This window comes from Pristiophorus japonicus, chromosome 3 (assembly GCF_044704955.1).
Source record: "Pristiophorus japonicus isolate sPriJap1 chromosome 3, sPriJap1.hap1, whole genome shotgun sequence".
NCBI classification, from domain to species: Eukaryota; Metazoa; Chordata; class Chondrichthyes; family Pristiophoridae; genus Pristiophorus; species Pristiophorus japonicus.
Genome location: NC_091979.1, coordinates 289,336,657 through 289,355,882, shown reverse-complemented (window position 1 = coordinate 289,355,882; position 19,226 = coordinate 289,336,657). Strand labels below are relative to the sequence as shown.

The window sequence follows — 19,226 nt, the reverse complement described above, 5'->3', positions numbered from 1 at the left end:
TTAACCATGGCAGAGGAGAAAAATGTCAGAGGCACTAGTGTAAAAGGTGGCGTCGTCAGAGCACATGCGATGGAGATGGAGAAACTGGGAGAATGAAATGGAGTCCTTACATGATGCTGGCTGGGAGGAAATGTGGTCCAGGTTGCTATGGGAGTCAGTGGGCTTATAGTGGATACTGGTCAAAAGCCTATCCCCAGAAATGGAGACAGAGAAGTTGAGGAAGGGAAAGGAAGAGTTGGAAATGGACCATGTGAAGGTGAGGGAAGGGTGGAAATTGGATGCAAAGTGAATGAAATTTTCTAGTTCAGGGCGAGAGCAGGAAACGGCACCAATACAGTCATCAATGTACCAGAAAAAGAGGTGAGGGAGGGGACCCGAGTAGGACTGGAACAAAGAATGTTCCAATTATCCCATGCAAAGGCAGGCATAGCTAGCACCTATGCGGGTTCCCATAGCAACGCCTTTAATTTGGAGGAAGTGAGTGGAGTTGAAGGAGAAGTTGTTCAATGTGAAAACAAGTTCAGCCAGGCGGAGGAGGGTGGTGATAGATGGGGACTGGTTGGGCCTCTGCTCGAGGAAGAAGTGGAGCGTCCTCAGGCCATCCTGGTGGGGGATGGAAATGTAAAGAGATTGGACATCCATGGTGAAAAGGTGATGGTTGGGGCCAGGAAACTGGAAACTGTTAAAGTGACGGAGGTGTCAGAGGAGTAGGTGGGAAGAGAGTGGACAAGGGGAGAAAAAGTAGAGTTAAGATAGCTCCCTCTGATATCTCTGTCCGAGGACTCTTGCACTGTTCCAATGAAGCTCAACGCAAACTCGAGGAACAGCACCTCATCTTTCAGTTAGGCACTTAACGCTGTTTTTCTTCCGACAGATGCTGCCTGACCCACTGAGATTTCCAGCATTTTCTGTTTTTATTTCAGATTCCAGCATCCGCAGAGATTTGCTTTTGTATTAGTCCTTTTAGTGCATCGTTAGCTCTTGGTTCCTACACAACTGTTGAAATGTGCACAAAAATCAGCCAAGTTAAATTTAGTCAAAACCTGAAACACGAAAATGTTTCTCCAACAACACAATAGTGCATCCGCAGCTCGTCAGCAAAGGGCCTTGAAATTTCAGCCACTGCTTCACCGTTAGTGACTCTCACATAAATATTTAAAGAGAGGGGGCGACCTGCAAAGGGACAGCGATTGGGGGTGAGGGCGGGGGGGTGACGGTGAGGTGGTGGGCATCGAGGCTGCGATCGGGGAGTGGTGAGCAGCGGCCTTGGATTTAATCTGGAGCCGAGAGGATAGGAATTAATTCCTTCACTTGTCAAATTCAGTTCCTACAATTTGCAGATGTTACCCAAAGGAATTGAATCTAGTTTAGATTTCAAGCAGCAACAACATCCTTATTGATTGCCTTTGAGCAGGGCAACAGTCGCTTTTTATTCTAATTATGCTCCATTTCTTACATTCTATTTTGAAGGTAACTTATTGACAGATGATCCCACAGGCATCAGAGCCTTCACCCAAATGATCATTATTCATGTGTGAGCATAGACAGTGAGTGTTAAACAGACTGTTCACTGTGCAAAACACAACCCTGTCCACACACACTTTCCAGCAGAGTTCAATGGATAGCAATCAGAAGTTGGAATCCTAACTGATTTCCCCTACGCTTCTCTCCCCTCTCTGAATTATTAACTGAGCCACGTGCAAATTGGCATAGGGACAAACAGATTAGAGGTTTAAATGCATGGCTCAAAGATTGGTGCGGGAGGAAAGGATTTCAGTTCATGAGGCACTGGCAGGGGTCCTGGGGAAAGAGGTGGTGCCTGTTGGCTGGAACCAGTGTCCTGGTGAATTGAATAACTAGGGCAGTAGACAGAGCTTTAAACTAATGAAGGGGGAGTGGGCGAATTTGGGAAAGAGTAGATTTAAAGGTAGCAAGATAAAAGTCAAGGCTCTAGAGCAGAGCAGAGTTTTGGGTAAAAATAAACAGTGAGTCAGGAAGGGACAGATAGCAACAAAGGTAACAGGGCATCAGTGACTAAGATGACTCGGAAAAATAGAAAAAAGTCAAAGCTAAAGGCACGTAGGGCTGGAACCTACACTTTTGTGCTTATTGCTCAAAAATGGGTGTTATTTCCAGTGTGTGCATTAAAAAAGGGTTTTCAGATCGCCAGCATCTCACCCATTCTCAAAGCACCTAGTCTCCATTTTTGAAAATGGTTGTTACTGCGAGCGGTATGAAATGGGCGGTAGCGTTAAATTTTTTTGACCTTCTGCCGTAAAGTGTGGCCGTCCTTAGCAACGGCATGGCAACGCTCGATTCCCGCAATTCAGGAGGTCAAGGGTCATCATGACATGTGCAGAAGAGGAGACAGAGAGAGAGGGAGCTCAGAGGGACTGAAGGCGTGTCTGGGTGTCGTGTGGCTGCTTTGGGAGGAAGGAGGCAGACTTTAGAGCTTCACAGTAAGTCGGCAAACAGAAATTAGCTGCTACTACCACATATTTGCCCGAATTTGGCCGATAATGGAGAGAGAGGAGGAGGAAACACAGCACGCTGCGGAGACTGACGCTGGAGAGAGCAGTGAGGTGGGAGAGGAGTACATTGGAGGGCACAAAAGAGCCAGGAGGTTCTCGGACAAGGCAAATGCCTCGCTCCTGCAGGAGGTCGAGTCACGCTGGGGTGATTTGACACAGGGAAGGCCTGGGAAGTCCACCCCAAAGGCATACCAGAGGATATGGACCGAGATAGCAGAGGTGGTCTCATCGGCGACCAACGAGGTTTGTGAGGGCAACCAATGCCGCAAACGATGGAACGACCTTGTGGGATCCACAAGAGTAAGTATTACATTGATTTACATGTACTTATGAATTTATATAATTTGATTTGTAACAGTCATGAGTGACTATCATCAGATGTGAGGTCTTTCACTTTTACCAGGAATGTTTTACTCAAAGCCTGCGGTCACGGTGTACGTCTTCAGGTAAAGAATAATCATTTTCATAATAATCATGATTACATCTGTGGGCTATGTGTTGTATCAGTCTCTGTGACAGTACCTAGCAATGATATCATGCAATAATCTCATGCCATGTCATCCTGTCACCTTTTACAGAAGAAGCTATCGACGATGAGGTCCGTGCAGAGGCAAACGGGTGGGGGGCCACCAGTCCCCAGCGACATCACTGAGATGGAGGAGTGGGTGCTCACACTCATGACGAAGCACCCCTGGACAGCCACGGATGCATCTGCAGACTCTGAAGTGATGCCACATGAATAAAGCTTACACCACTGCGTGATGTGAAGTCAATAGATGCTACACCCACTCATATCCGAACAATCCGATATGATAGATGATTTCTAAAATTGTCCTAGAAATAATGCTGGCCTAATGAAAATCATTGGAATGCAAATGTGTTGATGGTCATGAAATGTGATGTGTGTGATGATTTTGATAGCGGTGGTGCTTTTGTCGTGCATATGCTGTGAGTAGCGCTGGACTCACCTTGTGATCCTAGCACCCCCTTCTCCTCGAATAACCTCATTTGTGTTTTGCAGCTCAGCCAGCAGTGTGGCTCCAGGCAAGGCCACAGACGCTAGAAGGTGGGGGCGCGGGGCCTGACTCTCCGGACGATCCAACATCTGGTGTTGCGGAGCTCAGATTCTCCCCGTCAATACGCTGGGTCTGTTCTCCATGGATGAGAGTGCAGACATCGAGGAACCTGCATCGCCACGCTCCAGAAGCTATTCCACCCCAAGGCCATCTAGTGGTCCTCCGGTCATTCCCGCCTCCACTCTGGAGGTACCAGCCCCAAGCACCTCGCCACAGGGCACCCCTTTTTTTCCCAGGACGGCGCCGACCCCACGAGGGTCTTGTGGACGCGGCAAGTCTGTTCCACGAGCGCAACATGACAGCGGAAAGATGGTACAGTTGTCCAGGAGGACTGTAGACATTGGTGACCAGCTCATCGAAGCATTGGGGGCCATATCCTGATAGTTGGCCACCATGACCATCAACATTCCGTGGATGGCGGAGGCCCTGGATGCGATAGCCAGGAACACTGCTGGCACAGGCCTCCAAGTGGTCCCCGAGTGCAGCACTCCACCCCTAGGTTCCGCACCACCACTGCGAATGACAGATGAGAGCAAGGACCAAGATCCTGCTTCTGCATCGGAGAATGTTGTCCCCTCGGCACCCCCCCACCCCCCGCTTTCATACCCGTGCAACGACCGCATCTGCCTTTATCCACCCCCCCCCCCCAATGAGGCACCGTCTGAGAAGCTCCTCGGCTAGGTGCCATGGAGCAAGGAGGGGAAGGGATAGGGCTGGGGAGAAGGGGAGGGGGAAAGAAAGTGAGGTTGCATGTCCACATGTGATGGCTGTGTTATATCTCCATCTGGGTGTATGCAATTTGTTGCAATGTGGGGGGGCTTGGGATCACCCTCCTGCTTTGCCTTTGTATTCTGTGTTGCTGAACATGTTGAACATTTGATTAATGTCAATGGTGGAAAAAGTGGGGTGTGGGCGGGGATTGGGTGTTATTGTCTGTGATACTTATGATTTCAGACCAATGTTGGTATAAAATTTTGTGTTATTGAACATAACCTTGTTGCGCATTGTCTCAGATAGCTGCACCGTTACGCACTTATGAAATGTTTAAATACAACTTATCAATCAACGTAAACTTTAACTGGCAACAAGCTAATGGGCACCATTGATGTCTGAGCTGCACACACAGCATTGTGTCAGTGTTGTCACTCACATTAACGCTCTTTCAGGCAAATCGTTCAGATAGCAGCTCCTCACTTAAGAGTCTTGCAGCAATGTAGCCACCATGGGCCCTTTCCTGTGGTCTGGAGGGGGTCGTGGGCATGGTTGCATACCCAGCCTGATTGTCTGGCCCTAGGTCAGCGTCCAGCCCCTCGTCGTCCTCTTCCTCTCCTGAGGTGCCTTCTGGCAATTCTTGGACCCTCATGATAGCCAGGTTGTGCAGCATCGAGCACACGACCACGAATTTACCTACTTGCTCACGGTTGTATTGTAGCTCCCCTCCTGAGTGGTCAAGACATCTGAAACACTGCTTAAGCACAGTTATTGTTTTGTGGCCCCATTGCATTAAAAGTATCATAGCGATTGATCAGAAGCAATGATTTCCTCACTAAAATACACCTGTAGTAAACCCTCAATAGTCTAGTGTCTGAAAATATGTCTGTTGAGATGTTCCCTTCAGCTGAGTGGAACCCCAAAGTTGAGGCAGCCTTTTGAATGAAGCGACCTCCAATTTTAAAAATGCCAGCCACACCACATGACATGTTCAGAACAGTTCCACTTTTTCTGGGCGCTTTTTTGGGCCTGCGATATTGTGGGCGATATGTGTGCAAGGTGGTGGAAGTGATGGTGGGCGATCTCCTGGTCATTAGTTTCGCCAAATGTACTCTTTACGACAAAAAAAAATGGGTGGGCGGTATTATTGAATCTTGGCGTTAATTCCGTGGGAAAAGTAACGCTGGGTGATATGGGCATTGATTTCGTCCATTCTGATGATTCCGCCCAAAAAAAGTGGCCGTGCGGCAATATTTTTTCCTGGCGTTAACCACATGGGGAAAGTAACGCTCAGCAATAAGTTTCCTAAAAATGCCCGTCAGTTTCCATTATGTGCCAAAATAGGCAATATATGGGCATGATACGTCATTTCAGCAGTAAAATGGGTTTTAAGTGGGCGTTAAGCATACAAAATAAGTGGAGGTTCTAGCCCTATATCTGAATGCGCGAAGCATTCACAACAAAATAGATGAATCAATCGTGCAGACAGAAATTAATAGGTTTGTTCTAATAGCCATTACAGAGACGTGATTGCAAAGTAACCAATGTTGGGAACCAAATATTCCAGGATATTTAACTCTTAGAAGAGATAGGCAAATTGGAAAAGGAGGAGGGGTAGCCCTGATAAAGAATGGCATAAAGAGAATAGAGAGAAAGCATCTTAGCTCCGAAAATGAAGAAGTAGAATCAGTTTGGGTGGAGCTAAGAAACAGAAAGGGGCAGAAAATATTGGTGGGAGTTGTTTATAGGCCCGCAAACAGTAGTTGTAATGGAGGGCAGAGTATAAATCACAAAATTAGAGGCACATATAACAACGGTAATACCATAATCATGGGGACTTTAATCTACATTTAGACAGGGCAAACCAAATTTGCAGTAATAATATGGAGGACGAATTAATGGAATGTATACAAGATAGTTTTCTCGATCAGTATGTTGAGGAACCAACTGGGAAGCAGGCTATTTTAGATCTAGTATTGTGCAATGAGAAAAGGTTAATTAATAATCTTGTAGTAAAGAGGCCCTGAGGGAAGAGTGACCATTATATGATAGAAGTTTACATTAAGTTTGAAAGTGATTTAGTTAAATCCAAAACTAGGATTTTAAATCTAAAGAATTAATACATAATTTACAACAAATATACATTCCTTTAAGACACAAAATTCCTCAGGAAAAGAGGTCCAAACGTGGTTAACAAGAGAAGTTAAAGATAGTATTAGATCAAAGGAAGAGGCTTATAATGTTGCCAAACAGAGCAGTAAGCCTGTGGATTGGGAGGATTTTAGAATTTAGAAGGATGACCAAGAAATTGATAAAAATAGGGAAAATAGAATATGAGAGCAAACTAGCATAAAAACAGACTGTAAAAGCTTCCAAAGGTATGTAAAAAGGAAAAGATTAGCGAAATGTGGGTCTCTTACAGGCTGAGTCAGGAGAAATTATAATGGGAAATAAGGAAATGGCAGAGAACTTAAACAAATACTTTGTGTCTGTTTTCACGGAAGAAGACTCAAAAAACTTGCCTGAAATAATGGAGACCTAGAATATCACGAGAATGAGGAACTGAAAGAAATTAGTATTAGTAAAAAAATGATACTGGAGAAATTAATGGGACTGAAAGCCGATATATGCCCTGGACCTGATGGCCCACATCCTCGGTTTTTGAAAGAGGTGGTTATAGAAATAGTGGATGCATTGGTTGACATCTTCCAAAATTGCATAGATTCCAGAACAGCTCCCGTGGATTGGAAGGTAGCTAATGTAACCCCACTATTTAAGAAAGGAGGAAGAAAGAAAACGGGGAACTATAGACCAGCTAGCCTGACATCAGTTGTAGGTAAAGTGTTAGAATCTATTATTAAGGACATGGTAAAGGGCATTTCAAAAATAACAATAAGATTGGGCAGAGTCAACACGGATTTATGAAAGGGAAATCGTGTTCGAGAAATCTGATAGTTGCAACTCGCAGAATAGATATGGGGGATGTGGTTTATTTGGATTTTCAGAAGGCATTTGATAAGGTGCCACACAAGAGGTTGTTAAACAAAATTAGGACTCACGGGATTGGGGAGGAATATACTAGCATGGATTTAGGATTGGTTAACGGATGGAAAATAAAGAGTAGGAATAAACGGGTCATTTTCAGGTTAACAGGCTGTAACTAGTGGGGTACTGCAAGGATCACTGCTTGGGTCTCAGCTATTCACAATCTATATCAATGATTTGGATGAGGGAACCAAATGTAATAAATCCAAGTTTGCTGATGATACAAAGCTAGGTGGCAATGTAAGTTGTGAGGAGGATGCAAAGAGGCTTCAAGGGGATATAGGCAGGCTAAGTGAGTGGGTAAGAACGTGGCAAATGGAATATAATTTGGAGAAATGTGAAGTTATCCACTTTGGTAGGAAAAATAGAAAAGCAAAATATTTTTAGATGGTGAGAGATTGGGAAATGTTGGTTTTCAGAGGGACCTGGGTGTCCTTGTACCCAAATCACTGAAAGTTAACATGCAGGTACAGCAAGCAATTAAGAGAGCAAAACATATGTTGTCCTTTTTCCAAGCGAATTTGAGTAAAGATGTCAATTATATACTGCAATTATATAGGGCCCTGGTGAGACTGCACCTGGAGTATTGTGTACAGTTTTGGTCTCCTTACCAAAGGAAGGATATACTTGCCATTGAGGAGATGCAACAAAGGTTCACCAGTCTGTTCCCGGGAGGAGAAATTATCCAGAGGAGAAAGTGAGTAGACTAGGCCTATATTCTTTAGCGTTTAGAAGAGTGAGAGGTGATCTCATTGAAACATACAAAATTCTTACAGGGCTTGACAGGGTAGATCCAGGGAGGATGTTTCCCCTGGCTTGGGAGTCTAGAACCAGGGTCACAGTTTCAGAATAAGGGGTCGGCCATTTAGGACTGAGAAGAGGAGAAATTTCTTCACTCAGAGGGTTGTGAATCTTTGGAATTCTCTACCCCAGAGGGTTAGCCATGATCTCGTTGAATGACGGAGCAGACTCTAGCAGCCAAAAGGCCTACACCTACTCCTATTTCTTATGTTCTTAATTCTAGGTGCTGTGATCAGCCATAATGCCTTCTCGACTGGGTGAGAAGTCTGTATTGTGTAGCTGATAAAATTCAAAATGTTGATCACTTAGATGAGTGAGATGAGTGGAAGATGCCTGTGCGTGAGTTCTTTTAGCGTGGGGTGGTCATTGCACACCGGCTACCACACGGGCTTAGCTGAGCAAGGTTTTGGTCCAGTGGCAATGGGGTCCAAGATGACTGGAGACCAGGCACTGCTGTATGAGCCTAGTTGTCTACGACGAGATGTTGGCCGCAAGCTCAGCGCTGGACAGCGCACTTGATGGTAGGTGGCCTGCAGCTTGTGGCAGGCATTGAGAGGGTCAGCGGTCTGCTGGAGTTCAGTGTGGAAGGTCAGGGTGGTCACAGCCATGGTACTCACCACGTGCTGGAGGAGAAGAGGTCAGGTCATCAGTGGGGAAGGAGAGGCCCAGTCGTCGCTGAAGGGGAGGAGGCCTGATCACCATTGAGGAGGTGAGGTCCAGCCACCGTTGAAGGAGGAGGGGAGGTTAGCCGTCGTCGTTGAAGAGGTGAAAGCCCAATCGCCGCTGAGCAGGATAGGCCCAGCCGCCGTCGTTGGAGGAAGCCCGATCACCGCTGGAGGGGGTCCGGTTGTCGTTGGGAATGACCCGATCCCCGCTGGAGGGGGCCCAAACACCGCTGGAAGGGGCCCGATCGCCTGGGTGGAGGCTCAGCTGGCTCGCCGGGCATAGTCGAGGATCGGGGATCGGGTGGGGCACCTGAGTCGATGTCGAACAAAGAGGTCCAGGTCTAGGTCGCCGTTGTAGGAGGCTTGGTCGCTGGAAATCTGGTAGTCTGGTCGTCGTCCCCGTCGCCAATAAGAGGCGTGGGCATTTGGAGGGAAGGTCCACGCCTGAGGTAGGCCCGAATTTGTGGGATTTGTAAGATTAGTGTGAAGGTCAATTATTAAGAAAATGGACCCCTTATTAGGGTCTATTAAGGCCAGGGGAAGTTTAGACAGTGGGAGAGGGGAGGTTGAGGGTGAAAAGTTGTCGGATGACGGAGGATGACAAGGTTAAAGTTGTTTTAGCAGAGGAACTCCCTCGGGAGCTGCCACCCCGGCAGCCATATTAACTACCACTATTACTGATTCATCCTCATGCATGAGTGGGAAGTACCCAAACAAGATTTTGTAATTTTCTATTATTAATCAACAAATGTTGGTTAAGATTTTGCAAGTTTTCTGTGTTTAAACAGTACACCAATCTCATGGCTGATTGAGTTTATCCAGTGAGTATCTGAACTGTGCATGCTCAGAAGGTTCCAGGTTTAACCATTGATCTGTGTGCTGAATTAATTGGTTTCAGGGGAGATGCAGTTGGCTTGAGACCCCATTGGTTTAAGGGGGGGAAAATCAAGTAGGACTCCTGTTCCTGTTTTCTATCTAACCATATCTGCTAGAAATAGGTTTGTATGTATACATATGCATGTGTCAGGTGAGAAAAGGATTAAGCTTAGCTGTAATTGCTCACGTTTAAATAATGAATGCCATTGAATACTCCAGCACAGAGTGAACAACTCCAAAAAAGCAAGGGAGTGGAGATATTTGACGTAAGAAAAAAGTATACCCATCTCATTTGCTGAAAAAGCAATGCGAGTAGCCTAAATGTTGTATATCCATGGGAAATGAGAGGATCCGAGGGTGACATAACAAATGGAAAGATGTCAAAGAGACTGATCCACTATCAATTTTTTTATCCACATTGACAACTTGGGTTATTTACGGTACAGGTTGGACCTCTGTGGTCCGGCACCTTTGGGACCTGACCGGTGCCGAACCAGAGAATTTTCCGAACCAGGAAGGTGGTGGCAAAGCACTCTCTGGTGAGTTTGTAGAGTTCACTATGTGAGGTAATAGCAGCTCCTTGTACCCAGTATCTGGCTCAAGAGTTCTCAACCAGAGGGCCGCAACCACCTCAGGGTTCGCCCGAAATAACCACCAAGACTTTTTTTAAAGGAAAAATACAAGGTGGGATCGAGCTGAAAAAACTGGCGGCTCCGACCTAGACCTGTTTCCCCCTTCCCGACCATCTGCACAATGATGGCGGCAGCTGCCGCTAACCCCAGGTCCTCGTTCGCAGAGAAGGGAGAGATGGTGGTCGCTGAGCGCAGATCCCCCGGCTCAAGCTCTCCGTCCTCCACTCTCCTCTCCTCTCGCCAGGTCCTGCTGTATATAGGGGCGGAGTGGCCTGCTGGCCGAACAGTTGCAGTACAACTGGCAGAATTCCTCTGGAATCACCTATGTGTCCAACTGATTCGACATCAAGAGTTACGACCAAAAGCGTCCGACTGGACCTTTAACTTATTCTGTGAAATATTGGAAACTTCTGGTTAGCAAATAGATTTTAGCCTGGACACTGCTGCGAGCAATTTGGGAGAAAAATCATATGAATCTTAAAATTGTGCGGGGTTTTCTGCAAACTAATGCCGAACCACGGATGTTTCCAGACCAGAGAGTCCCGGAGCAGAGAGGTTCAACCTGTATAGATAATAACATAATTTAGGGAACAAGACTCTATTATTAGATATAACATACTGTACACTGCCCAATAGCTACAGCTGCCTCAGAACAATGCTCAAATTGATGTCAGTGTTGAATGTTATGCTTCCACTAGACTCAATTTATTAACAAACTTTGCTTATTGTAGAACATATTTTTCACAAAATCCCATTAAAAAGTACTTTGGATGTTGCTGTAAATCACAAAGATCATGTGATGTTTTATGGGATATCACATTGTGAGAAATCATTAACCTTATCTATTATATTATCCATTAATCTGTGCTTTAGCAACAGCATAAGAATAACCTCATCAGTCAAAAAAAAAAGGAAATGCTATGTCTGATGAGGTTTGCATTTAGGTATAAATAGATAGCATCGTCCACTTCCTTAACTTCAGACAAATAAAAGCATTTTTCTATTTTTCTCTAAATCTTTACAGGCTTGGAAAAATATCACTATTCAACCACAGCACCTCAGTTTTCTGAATGAATTTCCTTCTAACTTTAATATAATCGTTCTTCAGCATTCTGAAGACAGGTAAACAAAACATTTATATCTTTCTTTTAAAGTGCTCCCTTTGTTCGCTTTTTATCAAGCTACTTGAGGGGTTATATTCTGCTTCTAGACTTACATGTTGCTTAAATACCAGATTTTCTTTAAGACTTAATATGTTAAGAATTTTTATATAAATTTGGTTTGTTTTACCATTTTGGATATTTGGCAACTTGGAGTTAGAGGTGATTTGGTGCAATATACTGTAAACTGATTTCCTTACAAACATATATGAGAATCAAATGTAGTATTGTAGAGCAGGAGAACTTTGCCTTGTGCTATTCCCTATTTCTGTATTCCAGAGATCAATTAATGTTGGAATAATAAAAAATGGGATCATTCAACCTTTGGTGGTAATTACAATAGGATCCTGTTTCAAACAACTTTCTCTAGCTCACTCCCTAAAATGTCACAGCCAGTCAAGCAAAGGTCCCAGTGGCAAAAGTGAAGAAGGGATACTGACCTAGAAATTGGATAAATGAAAAAACAAGGGTAGGCACCACGATGCGAGATATGCCCGAGCCCGTTCAAAGAGCACAGGCAGCACATCAGCTTCATACTAACTACTTATTTTAATGATTGCAGCGTACAGCCTAGCGGTTGTAATCTCCAAAATTCCCTGGATTCTGGAGCGGTCCCAGCAGATTGGAAAACCGCAAATGTAACACCCCTTTTTAAGAAAGGAGGGAAACAGAAAGCAGGAAACTATAGACCAATTAGCCTAACATCTGTCATTGGGAAAATGCTGGAGTTCATTATTAAGGAAGTAGTGGCAGGACATTTAGAAAATCATAATAAAAGCATACTGAATCTGCTTGATTGTATGAAAGGGAAATCAATTTGCTGGAGTTCTTTGAGGATGTAACGAGCAGGGTGGATAAAGGGGAACCAATAGATGTTGTATGTTTGGATTTCCAGAAAGTAATCGATAAGGTGCCACATAAAAGGTTACTGCACAAGATAAGAGCTCTTGGGGTTGGGGGTAATATATTAGCATGGATAGAGGATAGGCTAACTAATAGAAAACAGTGAGTCGGGATAAATGGGTCATTTTCCGGTTGTAATTAATGGGGCACCAAAGGGATCAGTGCTGGAGCCTCAACTATTTACAATCTATATTCATGACTTGGATGAAGGGACCGAGTGTAAAAATCTGCAAAAATATATAGATAGGCTAAGTGAGTGAGCAAAAATTTGGTAGATTGAGTGTAATGTGGTAAAATGTGAGGTTATCCACTTTGGTAGTAAAAATAAAAAAACAGATTATTATTTAAATGGGGAGAGATTACAAAATGCTGTAGTACAGAGGGACCTGAGGGTCTTTGTACATGAAACACAAAAAGTTAGCATGCAGGTACATCAAGTAATTAGGAAGGCAAATGGGCTGTTGATCTTTTGCAAGGGAGATGGAGCATAAAAGTAGTGTAGTCCTGCTACAACTGTACAGGGTGTTGGTGAGACCACACCAGGACTACTGCGTACAGTTTTGGTCTCCTTATTTAAGGAGGGATATACTTGCATTGGAGGCAGTTCAGAGAATGTTCATGAGATGTAGGGGTTGTCTTATGAAGAAAGGTTGAGCAGGTTGGGCCTATACTTCTTGGAGTTGAGAAGAACAAGAAGTGATCTTATTGAAACCTATACGATTCTGAGGGGGCTTGACAGGGTAGATGCAGAAAGGATGTTTCCCTACATGATGGAATCTAGAACTAGGGGGCATAGTTCCAGAATAAGGGGTCGCCCTTTTAAAACAGAAGTGAGGAGCAATTTCTTCTGAGAGCCGTGAATCTTTGGAATCCTCTACCCCAGAGTGCTGTGGAGCCTGGGTCATTGAATATATTTAAGGTGGAGATAGAATTATGGGGAGCGAGCAGGGAAGTGGAGTTGAGGCCATGATCAGATCATGTATGATCTTATTGAATGACGGAGCAGGCTCGAGGGGCCAAATGGCCTACTCCTGTTCCTATTTTTTATGTTCTTATGTTATGTTCTTATGAGCTGCTGAGGGGCTGTGCGCTCAGCAGGGGGCTGATGTTCGCGTTGCTAAAGCGAGGCTAGCTTTACAGTATCGCTCACTGAAAGTTAGCAACCTTCCACCAGCATGCTGCAGCCACTGAAGTAGCACTGCTTTGCCCTGGATGGTGTCAAGCTTCTTGAGTGTTGTTGGAGCTGCACTCATCCGGGCAAGTGGAGAGTATTCCAACACACTCTTGACTTATGCCTTGTAGATGGTGGAAAGACTTGCTGTAGAACATCCAGCCTCTGACCTGCTCTTGTAGCCACAGTATTTATGTGGCTGGCCCAGTTAATTTTCTGGTCAATGGCGACCCCAGGCTGTTGATGGTGGGGGATTTGACAATTCATATGAGATCTTAAAACCCAAAAGGGTAAATTACTACACCAAGTCCAATGCTTGGTTACTACGTTGGCAAGATGCTAAATCACCCTTGAAGTGCCAGACAGTGCATCAACTGATGGTGGCATATAATTACATTTCACAATACCTCTGAAATGTATCATTTTTTGCTCTAAGTTATCTTTTCTCATTCTTCACTTTAATTTCTCTGTACATTCTTTTTCAATTTGGGTTCGTGAAGTTGGTCCAGTGCATCAAAAAAGGGTACAGATATTCACCAATTCTGAGCTTCCTATCCCACAACCCTTACGAGGTTTAAACATAATTCTTGACAATTTCTGTAAATTTATAATAGCCATTTATGTCACCATCAGTTGATGCACTGCCTGGAGATTCATTGTCTTGCCAACATAGTAACCAAGCATTGGACTTGGCGTACCAATTCGCCCATATATGTTGTTAAGATCTCACATGAATTGTAATTCTTCTTTGAAGAAGCTTCTTAGGAGAATGTGTAAAAAGTGAGCTGCCATATTAAGATCTTCATGATATAATTTCTTGTGAGGATGAAAAATAACTAATACTTCAAGTACTTTACAGATCCATGTTATATGGAGCGCTTCTTGAGAAACCAAAACTAAAATCTATTGTTGAGAAAAAGGGCAAAGGCAGTCAAGGTAATAAAATTATACTATTTTTCTGAATTAATATCTTGTGTTGTTTTTGTGTCAATAAAATATTGTAATGTTTACATTTAGAAAAACTGTGATGATATTGACTCAAATTAAAGTGTGTATGTTGTGGGTCCACATAAGGACATTTCAAAAAACCTCTTAAATGTACCATTGTTTTTGATCTGAAAGTTATCTTTTCTCATTCTTTGTGATTTTTTGATTTCACTGTACATTCTTTTTCCATTTTTCTTTTACTCCGATTTGAATGTTATATTTTTATTATTTATTTTCTCTATATTATTTTTTTCCCTTTCTATAAAGGACTCATTTGTGTCCTCAGTCCCATTAATTTTGCTATATCATTCAACATCTCTATTGTTGTTGGTCAAATAAATGTGCTGCCAGACTTCTGCTAATATCACTTTTTAATTGGCTGGAAGGAATTGTTTGGGATTCAATCTTGGTGAACGCCTCAAATTTCCTTCCTGTTTCTGTGAGAAAGTACCTGGTATTTACTAAGCTCCTCCCTAGGATGCCATAGCTGATATTAGAAATTGGCCACATTGCAAAGTATGTGCACAAATCCATGTCCTGCAATTACATGTGATAATTCATTACTTGATGTGCCATCACATCTACTTGTCAATTTATTTGTTTTATTTGTCATTCCATTTTTCTGTTTCAGAATTTTCACATTTCTTTATTCGTTTACTTAGTCAATTTATTATTTATCTGGATTACAAAATGCTGTAACACAGAGGGTCCTGGGGGTCCATTTGCATGAAACACAAAAAGTTAATATGCAGGTACAGTAAGTAATCAGGAAGGCAAATGGGATGTTGACCTTTATTGCAAGGGCATTGGAGTATAAAAGCACAGAAGACCTGCTACAAATATACAGGGTATTGGTGAGGCCACACCTAGAGTACTGCATAGAGTTTTGGTCTCCTTATTTAAGGAGGGATATACATGCATTGGAGGCAGTTCAGAGAAGGTTCACTCGGTTGATTCCTGAGATGACGTGTTTGACATGAAGAAAGGTTGAGCAGATTGGGCCTGTACTCAGTGGAGTTCAGAAGAATGAGAGGTGATTTTATTGAGTCATATAAGATAATGAAGGGGCTCGACAAGGTGGATGCAAAGAGGATGTTTCCATTCATGGGGAAATCTAGAACTAGAGGCATAGGGTCCAATTTTGGCCATGACTTGCATCAATTTTTTTGGAGTAAGTTGTTTTTCCTGGTGAAAGTTAAAAAATTGTATTTTCCCCCAAAATTTGCTCCAGAATAAGTCAGTTAAGTACGATTTTTTTTAGTTCAGTTTTTTTTCTCAAAAGGGGGCGTTCCCAGACACTTACGCCAGTTTTGGCCATTTATGCCACTTTGACCAGCTAAAACTTACTCCAAATCGACTTAGGTCAGCGTATGTGGCCAGCTCTGAAAAACTTTGCGGGCAGTTAAGAAATCGGCGCAGATTAGTACATTTAAAGCACCAAGACTTACAAAGCACTAAACAAAGCACAAAAATAAGCATTCAATAACAAATAAAAAATACAAGGAAGCTGAGAGGACCTGCACCAAGACTTACAAAGCACTAAACAAAGGCCAAAAAGTAATAAGCAATCAATCAATAACAAATAAAAATATAGAAGTCCTACCTTGATGCCAGAATCAAGTTTGTTTTTTTTAAAGTCCCCCCCCCACCCGCAACCATCAAAAACCCTTTCTCCCACCCCCCCCATCAAAACACTTTTTCCCCCCACCTCCCCATCAAAACACTCTTTCTTCCCCCCCCCCGCCCCCTGCCAAAACACTCTTTCTCCCCCCGCCAGAACTCTCCTACTCCCCACCCCCCTAATCAAAACTCTCAAGCATAACCATCTGTAAATAAAAAATAAAACTGAAGTCCTACCTCGGCCCGGGAACTCAGCAGGTTGGCCAGCTGGTGCGGGAGGCCACTCGGTCAGGGATAGGGTGCAGCGAGATCAGACGTCCCTTCGGCTGGGGATAGGGGCTGCGAGCATCGGGTCCTGCTCACAGCCCGCAGGACACGCTGGGAGGGCAGGAGCATGCGCGCAGGCTTCATTGCACATGCGTGCAGCTACCGGCACTGCTTTCTGCGCTGGCCTGTTGCTCCGTCCCCCACTTCACAATGCACGCCACTCTGGGACTCCGGTAAAACTTGGAAGAGTGGCCAGGATGGGGCGATTTTTTTTCTGACCTTTTTTGGGTTTAAGGTAAATGCGCCAAAAAAAGGGGTTGGGCAAAATTGAGCCCTTGGTCTCAGAATAAGGGGCCACTCATTTAAAACTGAGAATGACGAGGAATTTCTTCTCTCAGAGGGTTGTAAATCTGTGGAAATCTCTGCCCCAGAGAGCTGTGGAGGCTAGGTCATTGAATATATTTAAAGCGGAGATAGACAGATTTTTGAGTTTTAAGGGAGTAAAGGGTTATGGGGAGTGGGCAGAGAAGTGGAGCTGAGTCCATGATCAGATCAGCCAGGAACTTATTGAATGGCGGAACAGGCACGAGCGGCTAAATGGCCTACACCTGCTCCCTTTTCCTATTTCTCATGTTATTTTACCGAGTACTTTTTCATTAGTGATAGTGATTGTTTTAAGTTCCTCCCTCCCTATAGCCCCTTGATTATCCATTATTGGGATGTTTTTAAGTGTCTTCTACCGTGAAGACCAATACAAAATGTTTGTTCAAACTCTCCGCCATTTCTGTTCCCTATTATTAATTCCCCAGTCTCATCCTCTAAGAGACCAGTGTTTACTTTAGCTACTCTCTTCCTTTTTGTATATGTGTAGAAGCTCTTACTATCTGTTTTTATATTTCTTGCTAGTTTACTCTTATACTCTATCTTCCCTCTCTATTATTATTTTTTAGTTGTCCTGTGCTTTATCTCAGTAGAGATATGGCTTGCCTTTGCTTCGTATCTCCCCACCACAATATGGCAGAGACCATCAGCTCAGTAGAATAGTTAGCGGAACCGTTGTCTCATCTCTCAATGGCACTATATTTTGATCCTCAAGGAAGGAGATATTTCTACTTTCCACCATGCAACTGACTGTTTCCATGTAGATATGCTGCATTGTCTTTCTGCTGGTGATTTTTTGCCTTTATTTTTAGTATTGCAGCAGCTGTGCTTAAAAACAACTTTTGTTTGCCACTGAAGGTGTTTCATCATGGCCAGACCAATAGTACAGGTCTCAGATAAGCAGATTGTTTAGAAAATAGCCATTTTTTCAGCAAACAAAAAATCTAAAGTTACGGATATTTATATATCAACATTTACTGTTAGCTGAACTTCATTATACAAACTGAAGCATGTGGGTCAGGTCAAGACCACTTTAGATGCCGCTATAAAAGAAATTGTAACCTACAAATCATAGAATCATAGAAATTTACAGCATGGAAGGAGGCCATTTTGGCCCATCGTGTTCATGCCGGCCAACCAAGGGCTATCCAGCCTAATCCCACTTTCCAGCTGTAGCCCTGTGCACATCCAAGTATTTTTTTTAAATGTGAAGGTTTCTGCCTCTGCCACCCTTTCAGGCATTGAGTTCCAGAACCCCACTCCCCTCATATCTCCTCTAACCATCCCTCCCCCCCAATTACTTTAAATCTATGTACCCTGGTTGCTGACCCCTCTGCCAAGGGAAACAGGTCCTTCCTATTCACTCTATCCAGACCCCTCATAATTTTAGACACTCAATCAGATCTCTGTTCCAAAGAAAACAGACCCAGCATCGCCAATCTTTCCTCATAGCCAAAATTTACCAGTCCAGGCAACATTCTTGTAAACCTCCTCTGCACCCTTTCCAGTGCAATCACATCTTTCCTATAATGTGGTGATCAGAACTACATGCAGTACTCCAGCTGCAGCCTAACCAATGTTTTATACAGTTCAAGCATAACCTCCATGCCTCAACTAATAAACGCAAATATTCCATATGCCTTAACCACCTTATCTACCTGGCTTGCTACCTTCATGGACCTGCATTCCAAGGTCCCTTTGTTCCTCTACAATTTTTAGTGTCGTACCATTTAATGTGTATTCCCTTGCCTTTGTTAGACCTCCCCAGATGCATTACCACACACTTATACGGATTGAATTCCGTTTGCCACTGTTCCGCCTACCTGGCCAGTACATTGATATTTTTTGTATTCCACAGCTTTCTTCTTCATTGTCAACCACACAGCCTATTTTAGTGTCATCTGAAAACTTCTTAACCATACCCCAACACTCAAGTCCAAGTCCAAATCCTTTACATTCCTATTACAATGATCTAAACATAATCAATACAAATAATAATCACTTTGAAAACTTTCCTTCTTCATCAAACATCTCTTCCAAGGTACTTCTTTAGACATCACTGCAATAGTACTTCACCAAATATCTCTGCAACAATAATTTGCATTACCAAGAGGTCCTGCCTGTATGACATGTTGAAGTTCAGCACTATTATTCAGAACTCCCCTCCTTCGTGAATAGTTTTACACGTCTTCCTGATTTCCCTCCTTTGAGTAACCCTTTTCTCTGCTGTTCTTATATTTGTGCTGTCTTTCAAACAGGCACAGATACACCTACTTGAATGAGATTCAACTGCCCCAACCACTCATATCACATTACAAAATAAAGAAGCAATAGCAAAATGTGAAATGTACAATTTTGCTTGTCATACATCACTTTCTCCAGAATGGTCATTATTTCCTT

The 19,226-nt window shown here is 43.5% G+C and overlaps 1 protein-coding gene across 2 annotated transcripts in view; it reads left to right on the top strand.

Annotated features, from left to right (window-relative positions):
* Positions 1-19,226, top strand: part of LOC139260323 (cilia- and flagella-associated protein 46) — a 681,403-nt gene that overhangs the window by 467,182 nt on the left and 194,995 nt on the right. For both annotated transcript variants that reach the window (XR_011592768.1, XM_070876797.1), the window contains exons 45-46: positions 11,362-11,459; positions 14,431-14,507. Coding sequence is in view for 1 of the 2 variants with exons in the window: in XM_070876797.1 (XP_070732898.1) it covers positions 11,362-11,459; positions 14,431-14,507 (175 nt within the window). In the remaining variant the exon portion in view is untranslated. The remainder of the gene's footprint in view (positions 1-11,361; positions 11,460-14,430; positions 14,508-19,226) is intronic.